Below are 17,758 nucleotides of genomic sequence, written 5' to 3' on the forward strand. Positions count from 1 at the left end.
CAGCGCGTTATAGTGGAGCCAGGCCTATGCGCCTCCTTTCTTGCCCTCGCAACAGGCAAAACACCCATGTTCTCGTGGCTTCGCAGCAATGGTGCAGGTTTCCATATTATTCTCGTTTAGTGTGTTTTTGCCTGCCTAAATGTAGGCCTAAGCCCTCAAACGAGCTGATGAACGCGGGGTTTATATATTAACGTCGCTGATAAATATTGCATCGCTGGGATTGAACACTTCCAATGACGCGCGCGCGTGTGTGTGTGTGTGTGTGACCGGCTGCCCCTTAAGAAAGACACTCGAAGAAAATACCGAAAATCAGCCCCCTCCCCTAACCAGGCTGTCAATAGTGCAGCCGGCCTCGCGCTGCAGCAGTGGCTGCTGTGTGCGTTTGCGAGGGAGGAGAAAGCCATAGTAATGTAACAGAGCAACGAATCTCCAAGGCCCTGGCGCTGCACTCAAGACTCGGGCTTCATTAAAATTTCATACGCAGCGCTTGGCCAAGGTCTATTTATGAAAATGTGCTTTCCGCTTCATGGGAAACACTAGTCAGAGAGGAACCAGGGGGATGAATCCTAAAGTGTAGAATTATATGCTTATATGTTTGCGCAGTCTTATCCCTTATAATGCATTGTTACAAAATACACTCGCAAGACTGAAAGTGTCGTTTTTCACTCCGCATATTTGACATCTATCATAGGCTTATGTTATTTTCTTTGAATGGTTAGTAAATAATGTACATGCTTTTTAAAGGCCATGCAAATCTGAAGATGTAGACTGGCAGGTGTATTCAGCTGAGTGTAGCCGTATAGCCTGAATTCCCCTATGAACAAATCATCACATTGAGGTTTGGCAGACATTATTCGATCAGTGTGGGATGTGAAGGTGTAGCAGCGGCAGTTGATTGCATCATGTTTGTAATATAATGGTCTTGGCCAAACAAATGTTAGCCTTATAATTGAATCTAGCATCCAAACATACCAATATCAGCAATTCTGTATTTTAGGCCTAATCATACAAAATAAAAATAAACATATACAGTGTATTGGTGATGAAGCTATGTGCTTGAAACTGTGTGTTGTTGTGTGCGTGCCCTTTACCAACATTGGCTGACAAAAGTTATCCGAGTGTGTTCACATCAGCCTCTGCCGGTTTGAGAGGAAGGAATCTGATTTGCGTAGCAATGCTCTTGTTTTGGATTGTACAGGAAAACACAAACGAGACAATAAGGCCTTCCACGTGTTAATTATTTAAGTCACACAATTAACGAGGACTGTCCTGGGATTCACTCATCCAGGACTATCTGCTCCACTCGGCAGAGACAAATTAGGCCTCGGATAGAATCAACGGGGTTCTCAGTGCAGGTTTGGACTATAGGGCTCGGAATATGCAAATAACATCATAGGCTATATAGCGAGCATTACTATAGGCTGCCTACAATTACCCAGGTCTATAGGACAAATGAAAAACAAACAGTAACCTATGTGGGCTATTTTAATAGTGTACTTATAGGGTAATTCCGCTACTTTTCAACCTCATATTCTATATCCAGCACTAAACCAGTGTCTATGTGAAAACAGCGCATTTCTATGATTTGTGATTAAAAAGATAAGAAGAAAGGTCATAAAAAATGCTTTTCTGTGACATCACAGGGTAGGATTAAACGTTGTTTTTTTAACAGTGATTTTCAAAACCTGCAATGAGTTTGTAGCCAGAGGGAGGGTATTTTCTTGTTCCCCATGTCACCATGAATCTTATAGCTTTTGAAAATCACTGTTTAACTTTTGATGATGTCATGGGGTATAACTTTTGAACTTTATATGTGTTTCCACAAAACCTCGAAATGTGCCTTTTTCACATATGTAGACACTGGTATTGTGCTGGAGATAATGAATATGAGTTTGAAAAGGGGTGGGATTTCCCTTTAAAGAGCAGCCAGGTCACCCCTGAAACAAGCATGCACTATGACTTTAGAACAGTGACTCGGAGCGCCAGAGTATAGTGATCTAAAAATGATTGTATTTTTAATAATCTTTTTAAGCATTTTGTAGGCTACATCCTGAACTGCATGACTGCCGACCAGATAGCTTGATAAAGTTATTATTCATGATTCTTCCATTTATATCTTATACTTGCTGTTCCAGAGCCAACTCCAACAGTTCAACTCGATACACAGCTAACCTTGATTATAAATTGTTATTTATATATCATTTATACGCATCAATTGGAGTACGGTTAAATTATAAATAAGTAATTGACGCAGTGATGTACTACATTCTTTGTTAGGCCAACATACCGGCACATGCCTTTCCATAGTAGGGCAAAATATTTGTCAATATTGAGAAAGCACATTCATTATAGGCTATGGGTGAGGAGTTTCTGTCCTGAATGCAATATTCAGAATTAAAAGTCTGCATTTAAAGCCTGTTATATACCAGAACTTTGGAGTCCAGTAATAGTTTAAATAACCCTTAAAAGCGCCAACATATGTTTTGCTTAAAAGCGCCCACATGGTGTATTTTTTTTTACCCCAAATTGCTAATGATTGTAAAGATACTGTCTAACACTTTTTATTGAAATAACCTTCTGTAACGCACAAGTAAATTATTCAAATTCCCCAAAATAAGCAGATATTACAAACAATTTACACATGCATTTAGTCAAATTTGATAGACGTTTCTGTTTTCATGTTTTTAAAGTTATTTTGATCAATGTTTTTCATAGCAAGTTGTCATGATTTTTTTGTTATTCATTCAAAATGTTGTGTTCCTGTGACACTCAGAGGCTGAGAAATTGGCGATTGAGCTAATCTGAGTAACCTAAAATGGCAGCAATATGGGTAATATTGGCGATAGTAGCGCTGGTGCCAGACTTTCAGCTCGAACTTTGGAATGCTATGGGCTATTAACTCAATTGACTGTAAGAGAAATATTAATTAATATTTTTGAGATGTAGGGGCTGCAAAGCCCCCTAGGGGACAAATCTGGGGTGGCTCCATAGGCCTATATCTTTTGCAACAAGCTATTTTGATTGTATTGCTTAAGTGTAGCTGCTGTTAGTGATATTATGCTGCTATTGTTTTTTTTGTGTTTTTTTGTATCATTATTTCTATTGTAACATTTCCTCATTCACCCCAGTCTATTTCGTCCTTAGTGGCAACCCTCCTGATGTGTCACATCAAAAAGTTGCGTCTGCTAACAGAATGATTGTATTGAATTGCTCCGAGGGGAGAGGACCCGGGCGCGTGTTGGACAACACTACCATTTCCTTCTGCGCGAGGAGATCTCCTTCTTAACAAACATACAAAAATCAATAGTATCATAACAGCTGGTATTTATTATTCATTAATAACGAGTTTTACAGGCATGAAACCACCTGCTGAACACGAGGGAGAGCCCTGGAACCCCTGACATTTTCTGGACTGATAAACTGTCAGTCAACGTCTGTCATGTCTCTCCTCTTTCGCATCTGACTGCAGAGGCTCCACGCGGACTGCAGGGTCGGGATGAACTAGCTGGGACTCAATGATTATGCACACATGTGGAAAGGACTTGTCAAAATAAATTAGAAGCTGATATTCATAATTGATTGATTAACAATGCATTTACTCCAACGGTTGTAGTAAACTTTACATTCTGAACTTTCCTCTAAATGTTGTTTGCTTCAAAGTGATAGTCCAGTCTTATTGGCCTAAATCTTACTGCATCAACGAATAAATAAACTATTAAACATTTTATGGTGCCATCCTCAGTTTAACTTTAAATAATTGAAAGCAAAGTGTATTTGGTCTGATGTCCTTACGTTCATTACCTAAACCCTTGAAGGCCCCAGTTTATGACGAGACTTGGTCTAATTCAAAGTTATTTTGACGTCCGAGGAATAAATGGTTTTCTTCTTAATGTTTGATGTGGTATTTTCGATAGGTACTAGGGAAAAGTGTAACGTCATAATAACACATGGACTAATATATGCCCTCCCAATGATTCCTTATTCTAACTAAGTGTTATTTCTTATTCAATCAGATCAATAAAAAAACTGATTGTGAATTCAAAAGGAGCACAAGAAAGTAAACATTGATCAACATCGAATTGAATCATTCATATGATCATTTGATTTGATCATTGCCGTAGCTTTCATAAAGTCCTGTCCATAGCCTACTCAGAAATAGCTTAAAATGGTTCCACAACTGATCCGTCAACCTCCCACCCCGAGTGTGTTCTCCCATTTCAATGAACCAGATGCTCTAACAGACGAACAGACATCGAATTGAGACTGTTGATATATTTACTTCAAAAAAACTGATAGGAGAAGATGAGGTAAAACGTGCATGGTTTATTTTAGTTTCTGTCGCTTACACAGACACATTTAAGCACACCTTCACAAATGAAATATACGTTGTATTTTAAATAAGTTAAGTTAAAATAAATAAATAGGTAAATAATAATAAACCAAACTAAGTAAAACGGTAAAAAATATAAATAAGTCAACAATTCCTCATGTTTAGAATATCTACAAAGTGCACTGAACTCTGGGAATACAACATAACCAATATTTCCATTAATTGACCAATATTAATATTATTATTAATAATAATAATTTTAAAAAGAACAAAAATATTTTCGTTTTCATGTGAGGACATAAAATGGACGTTTTACAAAGTAATTATTCAAAATAATTTGATTGTCAAAGCATCATTGCAGTGAAATTAGTACAGACATACACCATGTTTACTTTCTGTGAGTCATCTAATTCAACCATAACTTGGTGGATAAAACAAAAAAACGAAGAAACGATTAGTTTTTTGTGTTTTATACTCCTACAGTCCAAAATGACCATGAATGTGCCAACACTAGCGTAATGAGGTAGACAGATAGTAGACTATACTGTGTATGCCCGCGTGTACGTGCGATTGCCCGTGTGTATGCTCTCTTATTGCAATGCATTCAGATGGGTTTTTAGAGCTATTAACTCACAGCTAACGCCCTACAAGTAAACCATGCAATGAATGATTACAACTATACCCCCGTGTTACGGAGAGCCAACCGTCTCTGAGACACATACAATGATGACAACATTACGCCCTAAGCATCAGTTATCTTCTGCAAACAACAATTCGATTTTTGAAAAAAGAACGAATTCGATGCGCTCTTCACACACAGGTGAAATGTAGCCTATTCACAAATATGTACAATGATAAATATAAAATAGTTATTCTGACTCAAGAGAATAATAACAATTATTATTCGATTTCCATTTTTGTACAATAATTGCCATGAGTTAAGAGGTGGGTTTTCTCTTTTCCGCCTCCATGGAGTTTAATGATGTCGATCTCCTATTTCACTGTATTGTATTCATCGATGTTCAGTTTTCAATTTCAAAAGGTATACGTTTTGCCCCGGTGGATGTTGGTTTTCAAGTCTTTATCCCAATTCAAAGTAACGAAACACATCTTGTCTGCTAGCCTCGATGGACCTTAGCCGTTTGCCTATTTGCTTCGGATTTGTCTATTCGAGGAAAGTTTTGCTCTGTATTTTCCTAGTGTGTCGCAGAAAACTTCATCCTTTTCTGCTTTTGCCTCTGATTGCAAAACCACACCCTGACCACGTTCTTTTTCAGGTCCAGTTTCTCGGCTATTGCTGCAATCTTCTCAGACGAGGGCCTCGGCTGCACGGCGAAATATGCCTCCAAGGAGCGCTTCTCGGGAGCAGCGATGGAGGTGCGTTTTCTCTTCTTGTCTCCTCCGTTGAAAATCTCTGGCTTGGTCATTTTCTCCCGCTGCGCCCTCTCCGCCTCCTCCAGCCACGCTTCCAGGATGGGTTTCAGGGCCACCATGTTGTTATGAGACAAGGTGAGGGACTCGAACCGGCAAATCGTGCTCTGACTGAGGCAACCGACCCCGGGGATTTTAAGGTTCGCCAGGGCCGAGCCCACGTCCGCCTGCGTCACCCCCAGCTTGATCCGCCTCTGCTTGAACCGCTCTGCGAAGGACTCCAGCTCCCGGGGGTCTGGCTCTGAGTCCACGCCGCCGCCCAGCGAGGTGTGCGAGCCCATGCTGTGGGGGTGCATGTTCATTGCCTGTTGGTGGTGGTGGTGCTGCTGCATGTGGTTTATGGCGGACATGTGAGAGTGTGGATGGGAGGCAGTGGAGCAGACGTCGGAGCCGGGCATCCCTCCCAGGGAGACAGACATGCCGGGGGTCAGGTGGTCCAGCAGGTCGCCATCCAGGCCCTGAGAGCCCTGGTGATGGGGGTGATGGTGGTGGTGGTGCGAGGTGAGCACGGACGGGTGGTGGAGGTGGGCCGAGGATGAGGTGGGGGTGCAGGCCATGCTGGTCATCGTGGTCATGGTGTGGTAGGTTGCGTCTGGTTTATAAGGGTGGCTCTTTGCGATATCCACCGCCGCCAGCGCTTCCGCCCTCTGCAGTAAAGTCTCATCGAAGCCGGCGAAGATGTTGCTCTGCAGCTGTGAGATGGAGAGGAACAGGGGAGGCAGAGAGGGGGACGGTTAATAACGCTCCCCATACAGGCACCATTCAAATAGTTTAGGATACCTATGGATAACGTTTTTAAGATGGGAATGATGGGAAATATATTATCACAGTTTGGATTACGCATCCATTACGCACGAGGTTCGAAATGTGAAAATATAAAAATGACAATATCAATAAGACATTTCTTAAAATAAATTGTCCAAATATCCAAACGGATGAGTTAATTTCATATCACTCAGAGACTATATCAGTCTAGTATCATCCAAATATTCAACCGTCACATTTGATTATTCGTTAAGAATGAATCTTTCAAGATAAATAATTTCTCTGCACCTTGGAATGAGAAGAGTTTGACATGTGAGCAATACGAAATATCTGATCAGGCAAATCACATTATTTGGCATATAATGTATAAGCGTTTAGTGTTCGGTTTCACCCAATTCTCCATATCATATGCATGCTCGCCTTCATTTAAGGCTACTTTTCATTATTGCTAATTGGATCATTTGAATGTGACGATAACTCACCGAGTGAGTGGGCATGCATGCCCTCCGGATGGCCTCTGAGGTCGATTGCAGAGGCGTGTATTTGGGCTCGTGCAGTATGGGGTGCATACTGAAAGGTTGTTTGCTGTTCATTGACATCATGATTGCAGAAGTTAGTGAGGGTCGTTGTCCGTCTTCCTCGTTTTGCTCCGTGTTGGTCCGTTGTCACTAGAATCGTCTCAGGATTAAACAAATTGATAGAAAGGTCGGTCGGTTGGTTGGTTGAGGTGATGGTAGTGATGGTAATGATGACAGGTTTAAACCTCCTGTCTTCTCCCCTGTAGGTCTCTCTCTATCCAGTCAGACTCCTCTGCTTTTGGCTGTAAATGGCTGTATGTAGTATGGATACCTAGCAGCCACCTATAATATAACGTCTTCCTGGCCCCGCCCCAAAGATGGGTAATCGCCGCCTCCTTTCCCTATTGTCTCCAAATGTTACTGGGAAATGTGTGTGTAGCCACACCTCTTGAGGGCAAAACCAACACCCACTCCAAGGCAATGCGTTTGGAGTCTGGATTTTGACAGGTGCAATGGTATTGGCTGGTTGTCATACGGACAACACGCCCACCACGCGTTGCGCAGGTTGCTGTGTTTTCTGATGGATAGGATGGATTTTATTCTATGTCCCAATTTCTGTAATAACCTCATAATAAGCTTTTTAAATTTCAAATGAGCATTCAAAGCTCGAATTTAAAAAGTCATTTTAGTCCCTGCATTTTAGTAAATATGGCATAAGGTGAAGAAAAGTAATTTGTAATATCCAAAGTGAAATTAAATATCAATATCATACCAGTGAAATAACTCCAGTGAACAGTGGATTCAGAGAGGCTCCTGTTTTATATCAATAATAGATGGACGACCACACACAATAATCCTCCCTGACACCTTTCCCTTGCTTTCCTAGCAATTAATACATCAATTAATCATTGCTCATTTACTTTGTGGCTCGAACCACAGTATGGATCCCCAATTAAAGAATAAACAGGTCAGAATGGATATGAAGCACAGAGAGGACGATGAAATATTTACTGTTGAACCTCAGGTCAATGGAGCAAGACCTGTCAATCACAGCGTATATCCAGAAGGCTGAGGTGATGGAGATAGACCCCCACTCTAGGCATGGTTCCCCCACCCTGCCCTTGTCTTTCCCTTCCCCTGGTGGGGTAGGGCTCTCCTAGGGACCCCATTTACAGAACTACGGCTAGGGGCTTTCCTCCTGACATTTGCTGCTATACACATCATGTCAGTAATGAGACAACCTCAGGAAAACCAAATAGAGATAACTTTTTTCTTGTTATGCTTACAATCTGCTGTTTACCTGGTGTTTGTCATAGAAATGACATGCTGAAACAATAGTTATATACAGTAGCAATGACCTAGTCATTTATTTGGTGTCCATTGAAACAAGCACCAGGCACCAGAAAGAAAAAGTGCAACAAGAAGTCTTACTGTATTATTAAAAAATCTACTTATCTGAGCTTCGTCCATCGCTCTAATTGGGGATCTGAAACCCCAGACCTGCATGTGCGTGTCAGGGAGACACAGAGAGAACTGTGAAACCCCAGCCTTTTCAGAGCGGAAGCCCCATAATAGGACAGGGAGTCTATGTGACTGTGAGTCAGAAACAGAAACCTGAGTGTGGTGATGGTGTCGGTCGGGGTGCAGCAGGCTCAGGCTGCAGCCATTGTCCCCCAGCAAATGTCTCTTCTCTCCGGCAGGACTGCGGCACCCGCTCATCAAATATACATCACCTCCACTGGGAGAGGCTTTCCTCTGGGACAAACAGACAGGCTAGGCTGTTGGCTGTGGACCGCCCAGCTGTAGAGGAGCAGACAGACGGACAGGGAGAGAGGGATAGACTGATGGACAAACAAAGAGAATGACTTAAAAGGCAGAGAAACACACACAGACATAAATAGACACTTGGATTGGCAGAAAGGAGCAGAGAGGCAGGCAGGCAGGCAGAAGTAAAAAATACACAAGCACATTTACGTCATGATCCTGATCTCTTGCTCTCAGACTGTAAATTATGACTGTGTAAATAATCCTAACACCCATTGCCTGTGTAACACTATAATTTTTGTCCGTCCCCTCACCGGGCTCGAACCAGGGACCCTCTGCACACATCAACAGTCACCCACGAAGCATCGTTACCCATCGCGCCACAAAAGCCACGTCCCTTGCAGAGCAAGGGGAACAACTACTTCAGGTCTCAGTGCGAGTGACGTCACCCGATTGAAACGCTATTAGCGCGCACCACCGCTAACTAGCTAGCCATTTCACATCGGTTACACTTGCCAGCCCCACTGTCAACATCACATATGTGTGTTGGTGAGAGAGAGAGAGCGAGAGAGAGAGAGAGAGAGGGGGGTGGGGGGGGAGACAGGGAGGGAGGGAGACAGCGAGAGGGAGCACTTGGTTCTGTTAGAATCTGCGCTGTCCCTGGTCCTGAATCACACTGCTCTGGTCCTGAATCACACTGCTCTGGTCCTGAATCACACTGCTCTGGTCCTGAATCACACTGCTCTGGTCCCGAATCACACTGCTCTGGTCCTGAATCACACTGCTCTGGTCCTGAATCACACTGCTCTGGTCCCGAATCACACTGCTCTGGTCCTGAATCACACTGCTCTGGTCCTGAATCACACTGCTCTGGTCCTGAATCACACTGCTCTGGTCCTGAATCACACTGCTCTGGTCCCGAATCACACTGCTCTGGTCCTGAATCACACTGCTCTGGTCCTGAATCACACTGCTCTGGTCCTGAATCACACTGCTCTGGTCCCGAATCACACTGCTCTGGTCCTGAATCACACTGCTCTGGTCCTGAATCACACTGCTCTGGTCCCGAATCACACTGCTCTGGTCCTGAATCACACTGCTCTGGTCCCGAATCACACTACTCTGGTCCCGAATCACACTGCTCTGGTCCTGAATCACACTGCTCTGGTCCCGAATCACACTGCTCTGGTCCTGAATCACACTGCTCTGGTCCCGAATCACACTACTCTAGTCCCGAATCACACTGCTCTGGTCCTGAATCACACTGCTCTGGTCCCGAATCACACTGCTCTGGTCCTGAATCACACTGCTCTGGTCCTGAATCACACTGCTCTGGTCCTGAATCACACTGCTCTGGTCCCGAATCACACTGCTCTGGTCCTGAATCACACTGCTCTGGTCCCGAATCACACTACTCTGGTCCCGAATCACACTGCTCTGGTCCCGAGTCACACTGCTCTGGCCGTGAGTCACACTGCTCTGGTCCTGAATCATACTGCTCTGGTCCTGAGTCACACTGCTCTGGTCCTGAATCATACTGCTCTGGCATCTGCTTGAAATACCAAAGTGTTTCTTAATGGGCTCTTACTCTCTGTCAGCTCACTGTCTCTCTGTCCATTCTGTCCCGCCCTTCTTCTTTCCCTCCCTCCCTCCCTCCCTCCCTCCCTCCCTCCCTCCCTCCCTCCCTCCCTCCCTCCCTCCCTCCCTCCCTCCCTCATGGCTTGCTCATAGCATAAACACTACAATAACAGTTTATGTTGTTCCATTTTCATTCTGTTTGCTATTTTAATGCTATACAATCCACCTCTCAACAATAGAGTAAAGACATTGCCACAAGACCACATTTCTGCTACGTTAAGCAAATGGACAAATTCAAAAAGAGCACACACACACACACACCTCACTTCCCCTTAATCCCCTACGTCTCTTTCCTCCCCTTTTCCCCTCTTTTTTAAGCAGGTTGAATTATTGATGGTGTATAAAATCTAAGGTTGTAGATTGTAACCATTCACCAAATCGGCAGGTTCACGTGGAGGGGGCTGCTGAGGGGAAGGGGGTGTCTAACCACACTCTTTAATGTAATTGCCTTTAGGGTTCTTGGTAAATATTTCATTGACTGACAGCACAAATTATAGATACAAAGCTGGAAGGGGGCTATTCCTCTCTCCCAGAGCAGAGGGAGATAGAGAAGAGGGAGATATAGCAGAGGGAGATAGAGAAGAGGGAGATAGAGCAAAGGGAGATAGAGCAGAGGGAGATAGAGAAGAGGGAGATAGAGCAGAGGGAGATAGAGAAGAGGGAGATAGAGCAGAGGGAGATAGAGCAGAGGGAGATAGAGCAGAGGGAGATAGAGAAGAGGGAGATAGAGCAGAGGGAGATAGAGAAGAGGGAGATAGAGCAGAGGGAGATAGAGCAGAGGGAGATAGAGCAGAGGGAGATAGAGCAGAGGGAGATAGAGCAGAGGGAGATAGAGCAGAGGGAGATATAGCAGAGGGAGATAGAGAAGAGGGAGATAGAGCAGAGGGAGATAGAGCAGAGGGAGACAGAGAAGAGGGAGATGGAGGGATCCTGTGTACTTGACCTGGCTCCGCAGGTGCCAAAGTGGGGCAGTGGGCAACCCCCCCCCCCCCCCCCCCCCCCCCAGGTCCCAAGGGACAAGCATGTCAGAGGTGGGGTGGGGTGGGCATATGAGGGGGGGGGGGGGGGGGACTGACAGAAAGAGGCAGAGAGGGAGGATGTGGGGGTCTTAAGCACCTCTGCCCTAACATGGGACGAGGATGTACACTGGAACAGAATGGTTCACAGGGAAACGTCATTACAGGACAGGTTTGGGGGCGAAAGAGCACTAAAATATGCATGAGGTCAGATCTGTAAGGCGACCTGGACAGGATGTACATGCAGTTACAGTATTGGTGGTGTTTTAGTGAAGCAGGATGTTTTAAAGCGCTGGGGAACACAGGAGGGATTCAGGGGCAGGTCTACTGTACTCTCCATTAACCCATCTATCTAACACAAGAGGAAAGGGGTGTCTGTTGATGCCCTGTTGTTACAGTACAAAGTTTAATCCATTGAATCAGTTAGTCATTTGTTATGGTGTGTGAGGCTTTCACTCCACTGGGACCCAATCACAGCACTGTTGTATTAGCTGATGTTGTCTACCGTAGCCTAAAGTATCCATACATCACTATAAAACATACATCTTCTAGAAAGTTCATTCGGACCACTTTAAAAGTTGGTCCTCCGCTCCATCAATACGTTTGCAATTCCAGCTCTATCTCTTTCTTTTTAAATGTTTTCTCTCTTTACCCTCTCTCTCTCATCTTCCTCTCCTCCACATTGTTCCTCTCTGTGCCAGGTCTATCTGTCATGGCCCAGCTAGCTAATTGAGAGAGAGACCAAGAGAGCAAGAGAGGATTCTGGTATGGATCACTAGATTAACTGAGTGCTCATTAATGATGCATGTCAGCCCTACAGCACTTGGACATGAAGAGAATGTGCTGGAGGATTGACGTGTAAAAGCTTTAAAGAACAGGCCTGTTTACTTGTTCCAGAGTGCGGAGGCAAGGGGCCACTGCTGTGCCGTGCTGAGAACAGACCCATGTCCCCAGACCTGGACCGCCAAAGCCACAGACCTGGGAGGGGAGGGGTGGAGGAGAGTTTCAAGTTGTATTAGTCGTATGTACAGGATACACGTTATACACCATCCGACGAAATGCTTACTTGCAAGAGGGTGATGGAAAGAAAAAGAGAGGGCAGAGAGAAATGTCCCAACTGTTGTGTACATCTTATGAACAAAGACGAGGAGTAGTTTCATGATGAGGACGATGATGATGAGGACGTGGATGATGAGGACAATGAGGATGAGGATGTGGATGATGAGGACCATGATGATGAGGACGTGGATGATGAGGACAATGAGGATGATGATGAGGACATTGATGATGAGGACGATGATGATGACGATGATGATGATGAGGATGTGGATGATGAGGACGATGATGATGAGGACGTGGATGATGAGGACGTGGATGATGAGGACAATGAGGATGATGATGAGGACGATGATGATGAGGACGATGATGATGAGGACGTGGATGATGAGGACGATGAGGACGATGATGATGAGGAGGACGGTGATGATGAGGATGTGGATGATGAGGACGATGATGATGAGGACGTGGATGATGAGGACAATGAGGATGAGGATGAGGATGTGGAGGAGGACGATAATGAGGATGTTGATGATGAAGATTAAGATGACAGGGAATTGATTGTGACCTGTGTAAATTATCATCTATTTTTCTCCATGTCCCTGCATTCCAACTTCCCCACTTTGTGACTCCAAACTTCTCAACAATGTGTGGAATTCTGAGGAAGCCGGCATCAAACAATACAATCTTTGATCGCAGGAGAATACAAAAATGCATACAAACAAAACCTACATTATTTGTTCTACAACAATAGAGAGCAGAGAAACAAAGGAAAAACAAATAAACAAACAAAATTATGTGAATATTCCAGTGAAGAAAGGAAGGGGAGAGTAATGAAATGTACATTTCAATTAATCCTGTTCTTGTCTCTGATGTGTCAGACAGGGGAGAGAGAGACAGAGCCTCTATCTACTCTGATGGCTTCTTTCAAAACTGTGGAGATCAGAACAGAGAGACAGAGCCTCTATCTACTCTGGTGTCTTCTCTCTAAGATGTGGAGAACAGAACAGAGAGACAGAGCCACTATCTACTCTGATGGCTTCTTTCAAAACTGTGGAGATCAGAACAGAGAGACAGAGCCTCTATCTACTCTGGTGTCTTCTCTCTAAGATGTGGAGAACAGAACAGAGAGACAGAGCCTCTATCTACTCTGGTGTCTTCTCTCTAAGATGTGGAGAACAGAACAGAGAGGCAGAGCCTATATCTACTCTGGTGTCTTCTCTCAAAGATGTGGAGAACAGAACAGAGAGACAGAGCCTCTATCTACTCTGGTGTCTTCTCTCTAAGATGTGGAGAACAGAACAGAGAGACAGAGCCTCTATCTACTCTGGTGTCTTCTCTCTAAGATGTGGAGAACAGAACAGAGAGACAGAGCCTATATCTACTCTGGTGTCTTCTCTCAAAGATGTGGAGAACAGAACAGAGAGACAGAGCCACTATCTACTCTGGTGTCTTCTCTCAAAGATGTGGAGAACAGAACAGAGAGACAGAGCCTCTATCTACTCTGGTGTCTTCTCTCTAAGATGTGGAGAACAGAACAGAGAGACAGAGCCTCTATCTACTCTGGTGTCTTCTCTTTAAGATGTGGAGAACAGAACAGAGAGACAGAGCCTCTATCTACTCTGGTGTCTTCTCACTAAGATGTGGAGAACAGAACAGAGAGACAGAGCCTCTATCTACTCTGGTGTCTTCTCTCAAAGATGTGGAGAACAGAACAGAGAGACAGAGCCTCTATCTACTCTGGTGTCTTCTCTCTAAGATGTGGAGAACAGAACAGAGAGACAGAGCCTCTATCTACTCTGGTGTCTTCTCTCTAAGATGTGGAGAACAGAACAGAGAGACAGAGCCTCTATCTACTCTGGTGTCTTCTCTCTAAGATGTGGAAAACAGAACAGAGAGTGGCTTTATTTTAGCTCTGCTCCCTACAGTGAGGAAACAAGACAACAATGAGAAACCATGGTGAAACAGATGTGTCGGATGACATCTACATAATTGAAAACCCAACTCCACAACACACACGCAAGAGGAAAAAGAGTGAAAAGCGATGAAACAAATCCACATGCGTTTGTCTTGCTTGATTATTCTTCTTTATTTAGTGAAATACTATTGGTCTTGATCTCAGATCTGTTGTTGGGCTGAGGGGGGCGGGGGGGGGGGGGGGGGGGGCAGAACGATTCTCCTCATTGTGAGATGATCTGTCATTATTGGGTAGGGGTGAGAGGGCTTGCTGACTACTCTCTCTCAGTCTCAGTAATACTGCAACTCAGACACCCCACTGCTCACATAGGCACGCACACACACAATGACACACACACTCACACACACACACACACACACATTGCTCCACTTGCTTCTTTTGTTATATTCTTGTTGTTTGTACCAGCAGCCTGCTTCATCAAATACCTGCTGTGTTGATTATTGGTGTGTATGTGTGTATGTGTGTGTGTTTGTATGTGTGTGTGTATGTGCGTGCGTGCGTGCGTGCGTGCGTGCGTGCGTGCGTGCGTGCGTGCGTGTGTGTGTGTGTGTGTGTGTGTGTATTAGGACTGTTTGAACACTAATTATGTGGTTAATGAGTGAGAGAATGGAGGAGTCAACAGATAGTGTTTTGGTAATACAGCCCAATCTCTCCCTCTCTCTCTCTCTCTCTCTCTCTCTCTCTCTCTCTCTCTCTCTCTCTCTCTCTCTCTCTCTCTCTCTCTCCCTCTCCCTCTCCCTCTCCCTCTCTCTCTCTCTCCCTCACTTCCTCTTCCTCTCTCTCTCTCTCTCTCTCTCTCTCCCTCACTTCCTCTTCCTCTCTCCCTCTCTCTTTCTCTCTATCGCTACCTCTCTCTCTCTCTCTCTCTCTCTCTCTCTCTCTGTGTCTGTCTCTCTTTCTGAAAGGGAGTTGGGGCTCACTATATCAGTCGTCCTCCTGGTCTAACCCTGTTCCAGTCACCAGGTTTCAGGAGCCCAGAGGGGAGGCTGGAGCGGTGTGTGTGTGTGTGTGTGTTTGCATCTATCTGTGTGTATGGGGGTACACACATAGGACCCCAGCTGGTGTGGGATGGGCTGTCTTTGTGTGTCGCCGCACCCCTCCACAGTCCTAACAGGATTAAAGAACGGAGCTCGGCTTGCTCCACAGCGCTTGGGCGGCAGCGTGCACCCAGTCCCGTCTGACAGGGGCTTATGGGACCCCCTCTGTCACCCTCCTCTGATAGAGCCCAAAGGTACAGCACCCCCCCTGGGATCTGAGTGAGAATACACATCCTGTCACCACCCGATCGACATCCCCCACCCCAAAAGGGAAAGAGACGGGTGAGAAGAGTCAATTCATCACACAGTCATGAGAGTGTTGTGACATATTTATGGTTGTCTGAAGCTGCTGTAGTTGGGGGTCTTGTGACCTTCCGTGCACCTCAGAGTTTCTCACCAACGCGGCTCTGAGTCAGACCTGCACTGTCTGACTCATCAGCTGGGATACACTAGGAGACTCTGTCATCTCCGTCCTGGACCAGTACTCTGTGTTATTAGATATAAGTCCCTGTCAAAGTGCTCTACGAGGGGTTTGTCTGTCTATGAAGGCTGTATGTGCCTGTAGGGCTGCCTGGTGCAGCTCTCTACTCTACCACCTACCTGGCAGGCAGAGTGGCCCGGGGTGCAGAGGGAGTGATGGTGCTCTGCTCTCATTACAGCAACAATTAAATAATGATGACTGGCGCGGCGAGACTTCATCAGAGGAATATCTGTTGTATTATTTATTCAGCCAGCCAGTCCCCTGGTTCAGGGAAGGAGAACCTATAAACTTCCAGCCTCCCTCCTCTCTCCCTCACACGCTCTCCTGCTTGCCTTTCAAAGCAGAGGTGCCCACTCGCTCTGCGGCTAGGCTAGGCTAGGCATGGCTAGGCTTGGTGTAGCTAAGCTGGGCCTAGGGTCCTTTTACTGTGTTGGCTATGGATGCTGCTCAGCTTCTTGTTGTTAGTACTAGAGCTGGCAGACCTGCCTATGGATAATACTTCCAAGAAGGTCAGTCTGTCTCTATACCGTGCTTGTCCTGGAGGCTGTCGGGCCTTTTGAACCCTATGGAGGATCCAGAGATGGTGAAAGTACAGAGAGACAGAGGGACAGGGAGCCGGGTGGACTGACTGACTGACTGACTGACTGAGGGAACAGCTGCGTCACACAGACTTAGAGGGCGGAGACGCCAGTGGCACAACAGGTGAGTGATGCCGGCTGGTTAACACCTGTCCTCCAGGTAGCTGGGGAAATAGGAAAACATGCAATGTGGTACAGGAAAATACCTTTGCCTGTGATTCAGGGCCAGATCATTTGTTAAATCCCATAATGGTTAAAGTTAGGATTGGAGGTTAGGGTAATCTGATTTTAGATCTTCTACCTCGAGTGAAAACACATATCGGATAAGATAAGATAATTCATTATGTGATGAGTAATGACCATAGATTGAATATTACTAATGAAGGGTCATGGTCTGTGGACCAGACCTGGCACAGGTTGGGTGGTTCATCTCCATGGGAGAACAGAGCACACTCCATTAATAATGCACAACGCCTCCTTGGCAACTGTGTGGTCGATGCCTGGCAACCTGGGTTGCAGCGCTCGGATCCACATAAGGGGAGGTAGGGGAGAGAGGGAGAAGTGTGGGGCGGGGTTCCACAGGTGCTCATGGTTTCTTTGGGCTGTTCATTCGATCTGTGTGGAAGGGAGGTGTGTGTGTGTGTTTGTGTGTGTGTGTGTGTGTGTGTGTGTGTGTGTGTGTGTGTGTGTGTGTGTGTGTGTGTGTGTGTGTGTGTGTGTGTGTGTGTGTGTGTGTGTGTGTGTGTGTGTGTGTGTGTGTGTGTGTTTGTCTTTGTGGTGTGTATGTCTCATATGCCAGCTGCATATCCACCAACTATTTAACTGCAACAGTATACTTTTGTCTCACCTCCTAACCCTAACAACCACACACATATACACCTCAACCCTGACAACCACACACATTACACCTCAACCCTGACAACCACACACATATACACCTCAACCCTAACAACCACACACATATACACCTCAACCCTAACAACCACACACATATACACCTCAACCCTAACAACCACACACATATACACCTCAACCCTGACAACCACACACATATACACCTCAACCCTGACAACCACACACATATACACCTCAACCCTAACAACCACACACATATACACCTCAACCCTAACAACCACACACATATAGACCTCAACCCTAACAACCAC

The 17,758-nt window shown here is 45.3% G+C and overlaps 1 protein-coding gene across 1 annotated transcript; it reads right to left on the reverse strand.

The window, feature by feature from the left end:
• Nucleotides 1-5,526: 5,526 nt before the first annotated feature.
• LOC120056534 (brain-specific homeobox/POU domain protein 3-like) lies at nt 5,527-7,128 on the reverse strand. Its single transcript, XM_039004713.1, has 2 exons — nt 7,009-7,128; nt 5,527-6,453 (listed from the first exon to the last, which is right to left on the reverse strand). Exons 1-2 carry the CDS (start codon nt 7,126-7,128, stop codon nt 5,527-5,529), a joined length of 1,047 nt encoding a protein of 348 aa, XP_038860641.1.
• Nucleotides 7,129-17,758: the final 10,630 nt, after the last annotated feature.

Source organism: Salvelinus namaycush, chromosome 12 (genome assembly GCF_016432855.1).
Source record: "Salvelinus namaycush isolate Seneca chromosome 12, SaNama_1.0, whole genome shotgun sequence".
In the NCBI taxonomy this organism is placed as follows: Eukaryota; Metazoa; Chordata; class Actinopteri; order Salmoniformes; family Salmonidae; genus Salvelinus; species Salvelinus namaycush.